Source organism: Sceloporus undulatus, chromosome 6, assembly GCF_019175285.1.
Source record: "Sceloporus undulatus isolate JIND9_A2432 ecotype Alabama chromosome 6, SceUnd_v1.1, whole genome shotgun sequence".
In the NCBI taxonomy this organism is placed as follows: domain Eukaryota; kingdom Metazoa; phylum Chordata; class Lepidosauria; order Squamata; family Phrynosomatidae; genus Sceloporus; species Sceloporus undulatus.
The window spans coordinates 120,196,694-120,203,660 of NC_056527.1; the positions used below are offsets into that span (position 1 = coordinate 120,196,694).

General features: G+C 57.5%; 1 protein-coding gene across 3 annotated transcripts in view; it reads right to left on the reverse strand.

Moving 5' to 3' along the window:
- The window catches only part of GFRA2 (GDNF family receptor alpha 2), a 51,323-nt gene extending 46,769 nt beyond the window's left edge, over positions 1–4,554 (reverse strand). For 2 of the 3 annotated variants that reach the window (XM_042471560.1, XM_042471559.1), the window contains exon 1: positions 1,290–1,723. In XM_042471560.1, coding sequence (XP_042327494.1) covers positions 1,290–1,350 — 61 coding nt within the window. In that variant the 5' untranslated portion in view covers positions 1,351–1,723. Of the gene's footprint in view, positions 1–1,289; positions 1,724–4,295 lie in introns of those variants that run through there. The other variant, XM_042471561.1, reaches the window with a different exon arrangement.
- Between the last annotated feature and the right edge of the window lie 2,413 nt (positions 4,555–6,967).

Below are 6,967 nucleotides of genomic sequence, written 5' to 3' on the forward strand. Positions count from 1 at the left end.
CCCATGGCCAGCCCCATCGCCCCAGGCCTCTTGGCCCCAGAGGAAGGCCCTTGGAGCAGGGAAGAGGCCTGGAGCTCAGAAGGGAGACCCCCAAAGAGACCTCTCCAGATCAGGAAGGAGAATCCCAGGAGGATCAGGACAGCTGAAGAGAGACCGCTAAAAGCACCTGGATTAGCCTACCTTTAGAGGGCTAGCATGGTGGAGAGCTTGGGAAATTGGACTCGGGTTCAAATCCCAGCTCCAGCCATAACCCCATCCCCCGTGACCCTAAGCAGCCACACTCTCTCAGCCTCAGAGGATGGCCACAGCAAACCCTCTCTGAAGAAACTTGTGGAGAAAACCTGTGATAGGGTGGCTTTAGGGCCGCCATAAGTCAGAACCGTCTTGAAGCCACACAATACAGACACGTCAAGAGAATCAGAAGTGGTTTAAAAGCATGGCCACCAGAAAGACAAACGACAAAGGGCCCTTTGTGCGAAGCGGAAAGTGTTTGCCAGCCTAAGGAAGGATGGCAGGTTGGGGGGCAGGTGGAAAGCCTCCCAAGGGAAAGACTGCCCTGGCCCCCTCCCAGTGATGCCAGGCTGGCAAAGATGGGTCCTGGCAGGGCTCCCTTTGGGGCGCTTCCTCCGCTTTGCCCCTTTGGGGGAGGCCTGGCTGGGCGGAGAAGCGGAGAAGCCAGAGGAGCTCCTCTCCTTGGCCTGGATCTGGGCCCCGAAGGAGTCCTGCCAGGCGCCTCTTCCCCTCCCTCCTTCCCGAAAGGGAGGCTGCAGCCTCGCCTCCTCTGGATGCCAGCTCTCTTCTTCTGCCCCTTCCCCAGAAACGCTGCCCTCCATGCCAGCCCTGCCTTGGACTGCCCTTCCAGGGGGCAGCCGGGGGGGACCCATAGGTGGGCAAAGGCCTGCTCAATGCCAAGCTCCCCCCCCCGCCTGCTCTAGGCCCGACCGCAGGCCAGCCCACCCTTCTCCTCCCTCATCCTCCTGCCTCCGCCCCGCAGGCTCCGCCAGAAGTCCGTTCCTTGGAAGGGACCCCACTGGCAACCTCCCCCCCTAGAAGCAGAGCCAAGGCAGCCTGCTCCCCCCGGACCCCTCAAGACCCCCCCCCCGGAACCCTCGGGCCGGAGAGGGGAGGATAGCGCCGCTGCCCCTCTTCCGGCGCCTGGCAGCCCCGGGAGCAGCCAAAGGAGGGGAGGAAGGGGCCGGGGCCGGAGGTCCCGAGGAGGGCTCCCTCTGGCTCTGCAGCCCCTCCTCCGGCCGCCCCTTGGGGCCAGGGAGGCGGCAGGACTCACTCACCCGGGGCCAGCAGCGGCAGGAGGAAGAAGACCAGGCAGGAGAGGCCGGCGGCGGCGCTCATGGCCGGCGATGCTCGGCGGGGCTCCGGGGGCTCCTCCTCCTCCGCTGCTGCTGCCTCTCCGCCGCCTCCCGGACCGGCTTCAGCTCCTGCCGCCAAGCAGCCCCGGAGCAGCAGCAGCAGGAGGCCAGGCGGCGGAGGCAGCGGGGCGCTGGGCGGGGGTCCTCGGGGGCTCCCCCGGCACCATCTTCTTCCCTGCCGCCGGGCTCCAGGCGGAGACGCAGACCCACCGACCGAGACCCAGCAGCAGCAGCAGCAGGAGGAGGAGGAGGAGGAGGAGCCGCCGGGAGGGTCTCCTTCTCCTCGGAGGCTCCGTCCAGAGGAGTCCCAGCAGCAGCAGCAGCAGCAGCAGCCCAGAGCAGAGAAGGAGGGAGGGGCGGAGGGAGGCACCCGGGACCCCGCTGCAGCCAAGCGCCTCCTCCGCCTCCGGGGCGCCCCGTCCAACCCGCCGAGCCCCTGCCTCCCTCCTCCTCCTCCTGCTGCTGCTGCTGCTGTTTCTCCTTTGCATCCCTTTGGGCTTCAAGGGCGGGAGGCAGGCAGGCAGGGCCTCTGGGCGTGTGCAGAGTGCCTGCCCTGCTGCCCGAGGAAGGGACGCCTCTCCGGTCGGGGCCCCTTCCTCTTCCTTCTGAGAGGGGGCCTTGCCAGCCCTGCCCCCGAAGCCTTCCTGGGGCCGAGATGGGCGTCCTGCTGCCCCCAACCAAAGGGGCAAAGCAAAGCTCTGGCAAAGCCCAGGGCCCCCAGAGCAGAGAGGCAACCCCCCCCCTGGACCCCTCCAGACCTTGGACTGCAGCTCCCAGCAGCTGGGCTGCCTCCTCTGGAGCCCTGGGGACTAGGGATGCTGGGAGCTGCTGCCTCTTCTCCCTCCCTCCCCCCATTGCTGCCCCCCAACCAACCAGGGCCAAGGCGGCAGGAGGGCAGAGGGGCTGAGAGACTCCTCATGGGCCCCTGGGGAATCGGGGCCACACCACCTGCTTAGTGCACCACCACCGCCATGTTGTGTGGGCAGAGATGCCAGGTGCATGTGCGGATCCCACACTGCTCTCCCTGGGCAACTCTGCTTCTGCAGCTGTGAACTGAATGCAAAAGTCCTGCGCTGGACAAAAATGTGCCACACATGGGCAAGGCATGGCAGCAGGATCCCAGGTGGAAGCACTCTTCCTCACAGACAGACCCACAACCCAGGCTCTTCCCAAGGGCCAGCAGCGCATGATTCAAAGGGGGGCGGCAGCATCAGATGAGTCACAATGTGGAGTGTAGGAAGAAAGGCGTCCAGGGTGCGCGATGTGTGTCTGAAGGCGGCACTGGGGCACACAACTATGAGGCCCGTGCCAACAGAGGAAAAGTGGGCCAGGGACGCCAGGAAGAGGCCCAGGGCCAAGGCGGGCATCCCAGGGGGCAGACGCCAGGCCCAGGTTTCCCAGCTGCAAGCTACAGTTATTGCGATTGCAACCCTTGGAAAAGTGCAGTTGCATTAAGGCCAAAAAGAGAATCCCAATATGGCCTCGTTGCAAGGCAAGAGAGAGCAAGCCAGATGGGAGGTTACAAAGCACAGGAGGGACAGTGGCAAGAGCCATTTCCTCCTCTGAGGCTGTGGGGGAAAGCAGGGGCTGCTTTTTGACTTTGTAAGACTGAATTTGAAGGAGGGACTGTTATGGTTATTGGGCTCAAAATCCCATCAGAGGAACCTGAGTCCTCTACCATCTGCACCTCCCCAAAAGCCCAACAATCCAGGGCTGAAAGCGATCAATTAGGCAGCCCAAAGTGTGGCAGTGCCTGTCTTTGCCCAGGCCTCCAGCCCCTTAAAGGAGAAGCGCTCCCCATGCATGGGTCTTGGCATGGTCTGCGGAGAAAAGCTTGCACAAAGGGGGCACCGATACCTCCTTCTGCAAAAGCAAGGATGCCTTTACGTATAGTCTCATTTGCCAAGAGACTCTGCTTCGGGTGGGAGAAGGTCTTGGCACATCATCACCATCATCACCTGCAGTGTGGCCAGAGGTGCCCCAAAGGTTCAGGAGGAGCCCAGGCTGACGGCAGGTTTGGGGTTCATCATCATCATCATCATCATCATCATCATTATTATTATTATTATTATTATTTAAAATGCTTCCGCTGCATCTCCACAGAAAGAAGGTGCCAAAGGTGGAGGAAAATAAATGCATAAAACATCACAAGCGTTAGCAGCATGAAGAGCGCACAGCGAAGCCAAGGGCCCCAAATGCTCACTGCCAGAATGGAGATCCAGAGTCCGCAGAAGCAGCTTCAGGTGGGAACAAAAGGTAAAGCGGGGCATTCCCTGGGCACAAAAGCCAGAATTCCTCCTTTGCCGCCTTCAAACTGTTCTGGGGAGTTCAAAGCAAAGGCAAAACAAAAGCAAAGAGCTACCCAATATTTTAAAGCAGGTTTGCGTTTCTTGGTGGCTTTTGGGATTCTCCTTTTGTTGTGGATGATGTGCCTTCCAGTTGACTCCCACATCTGGCAACCTTCTCCTCTCTGAGGCTGAGAGAGTGTGACTTGCCCTAGATCAGCCCATAGGGTTCCCATTGCCAAACATGGGTTCAAACCCTGATCTCTTAGACCCTTGGCCAAAACTCAACCCCTACACCACACTGGCTCCCCCTTTTAAATGACTCTTTGAATAAACATTGTGGGGGTGGGTTCTTTGCCAAAACCAGCCGGGGAGACCACCTGCTGCCCACCCCTCCTTTGAAAGGAAGAAAGCCCAATGGACACCACTAAGACGCTCTTTCCTTTCCACATTCCCTGGCTATTCTTCACACACTTTCCCCTGCGTTGCCTTTTCAAAAAGGCTGGAACGCCATCCACAGGAACACACTTTTCCCCGCATTGTGTGTATGTGTGTGTGTCCCTCTTCCTCCTCCAAGGATATTTGGAGAAACACCCCTGAGAGTCTATTTTCACACAAACAGAGCAGACGTAAGGGAATTTACCTGAGGGTACCTGGGGAGAAAACGTGTCTCTCCTGGGCTTTCATGGGCTGCGCTCCATTTGCATCGGATGAAGTGGACTGAGGCCATGAAGCCTCTTTTTCGCAGCTGCTCTCAGGAGGGCCACTGGATTCCTTTATGGGTTGTTGTTTTCTTCAGGAGTGGGAAACAACCACTAGCTCCCTTCCATCTGGCCCCTGTGCCCACCTGCCCCAGATTGCCCCCTTTCGGCTTGTTTGGGGTGCCAGCAAGGAAGCGCCAAAGAGAAACACTGGCGTGTGCTCCTCTGCCTTCTTCTAACTGGGAAACAGGGGGCCTAGTTTGTCTGTTGTTGTCCTGCTCTCCTTGGCTCTGGCCTGTTTGGCTTCCCTCCAGGCAAGCACTATAAAAGGAAGAGGCTGAAGAGGCTGAAAGAAGCCGGATGGAAGGGTTCTTTGCTGGGCTGCCCTCCTTCCCAGCTGATGCTGAGGCTGTTGCCCGTTTCCTGAGCCCAGGGCCCCTGTGCCTGCAATGCCTTCCTTTGGAGCGCTGCTGGGGGCCAGGTTGGCATCGCAGATCACTTAGGAAATGTTTCTGTGGGGTGTCCATGGCTCTGCCATGATGGATGTGAGGAGTCTGGAAAGATGGCTACCCTCTAGATGGCATTTGGGCAATGATTGGTACCTTCATGTGCCAGTAGGTTGCTGTAGGCATTTGTCTTCCTACCAGAGACTGTTGTATGAGAATTGTAGAATCAAATTGGGGGATCCCTGTGTTTGCCATGCAGAAGTACCACACAATCCACAAAAGAAGAATACTTTACTGGCCAATAAAAATGCATGAGAAGCTTTGCACAGAATAGCATAGATAACCTTTACATTTTAGGTCATTCTCTTCTAGGGTGTCCTGGCTCAGAGAGCCTCTTTTTTGAAAAGGAACATCTCTGACACACATTAAAATGGGCACAAGAAGGATGTGCCTGCCTCTCATCTTGCGCTCTTTGCACTAAATGCATCCACCACAATTCCTCCCTGGACACATTGGCTCTCGGCTGAACGAACAGAGTTAGTGCAAACAGGGAGGGAGGGAGGCAGTGGGGGGCTCCATGGCAGCATGAGCCCCCCATAAGACCAAGGGGGGCCCAGGGGAGCCACTGCCGGTCAGCACAGGCCGCTCGGAGCTTGGCGCATTGATCGATCTTCTGACTCAGTGATGCTCTGATGGCAGAGCGTGGTTTCTGGCTCTCTCCATGTGCGGCCAGAACGAGAAGCATCCCGGGCTTGGCTGAGCTGTCCTGAGAGAACCTTCCTGGCAGGAGACCCCTTCCCTTCCCCCAAAGAGACCCCAGGAGGGCAGGCACCCCTTCCTCCCCCTAACAAGGACAAGGAGGCCTCCAATGTGTGGGATCTCAGGGGGGTTGGGGGTCCAGTCTGGCCAGGATTTAGGGGCAGGGGCTGCTGATTTGGGGTATCCCATGGAAGGGCCACAATTTGCAAGGTATTTAAGCCACTGCTATCGGCTGATGAGAAGGGCCTCCACGGATCATTCATTTCAAGTCCAGGGGAGAATCCTGAGCAGGATTCCATTAAAAGACCTTTGGTGAAGGATCGTTTATTCTTCACACACCTATTTAAATTTAAAAAATCTTTACCTGCCAGTGAAAGGAGAGCAGAGCTTTGTGGCCTGTCCTTTTTGGACACATGGCAAGGGCATTTTGTTTCCATAGTGCAAACAGATGGCACATGCGTATTTTCCAGTCCCCCTAGATCCCACGCCTGTCCTTCCTGGAGCTTCGGGTGCCACTTGTGGGGAGTCCTGGCTTACCAGCCTTTGGGGCAGATCTTCAGCCCCCCAGGAGCATCATGAGACCTCTCTGGTATCTGGCCCCATTTCTCTCTGTCTCTCTCTGTTCATGCCTAGTAAGAGCAACAACGCTCAGCGGAGCCTCTTCAGATGCTGTGTCTGTATCATCATCAAATGCTAAATGCTCCCCCCCACCCGAAATTATGAGCATGAGCCGCATGAATCTCCCAGCATGAGTGGATTTAGGCTGACTGGGCTATTGTGCTAAAGCATTTGCACCTCACAGTGCCAGCAATGGTGCCAAGGCTAAAAATAAGCCCATTTGCACCTCCAGAGCGGAGCACTCCCATCCCTCTTCCAAGCACTCTGACATCTTGATCAGACCAAGGAAAGGCAAGCACAGCTCAGCCGCTGGTGGGAAAAATACTCTCCCTTCGCACCCAGCTCCCTTTGCACTCAGCAGCGAGGAGGAGGTTGCAGGGGAGGGTTGGCTGCATTCAGAAGATTGCCCATAACTCTGGTGCAGGAGTTGCAGAGAGCCAGCATGTCAAAGGATGCCCTAGCTTTCCCTTTCCAAGTTCTGTGGTCCTCCCAGGACTCTGCAGGACACCTGGGCCAGGCCCTCCTTCGCCTTCTCTGGCTTCAGGTAGCCAGCAAGGTTCTTCCCACGGAGGTGCCACCCTGGGCAAGGTGGGCAATGGCAGTTCTCCCTGAACGATGCCTAAACCTTCAAGCTCTGCATCTCGGGCGTCTGATGGCTTCACTCCATGCATCTGGTGAAGTGGACTGTGCCCCACAAAAGCCTAGGCTAAAGATTTCTTTCCCCGGTGGTAGAATTCAAAGATATAGCTGCATTAGTCTGTAAAATTTGAGAGTAACTGAAAGAAAGAAGC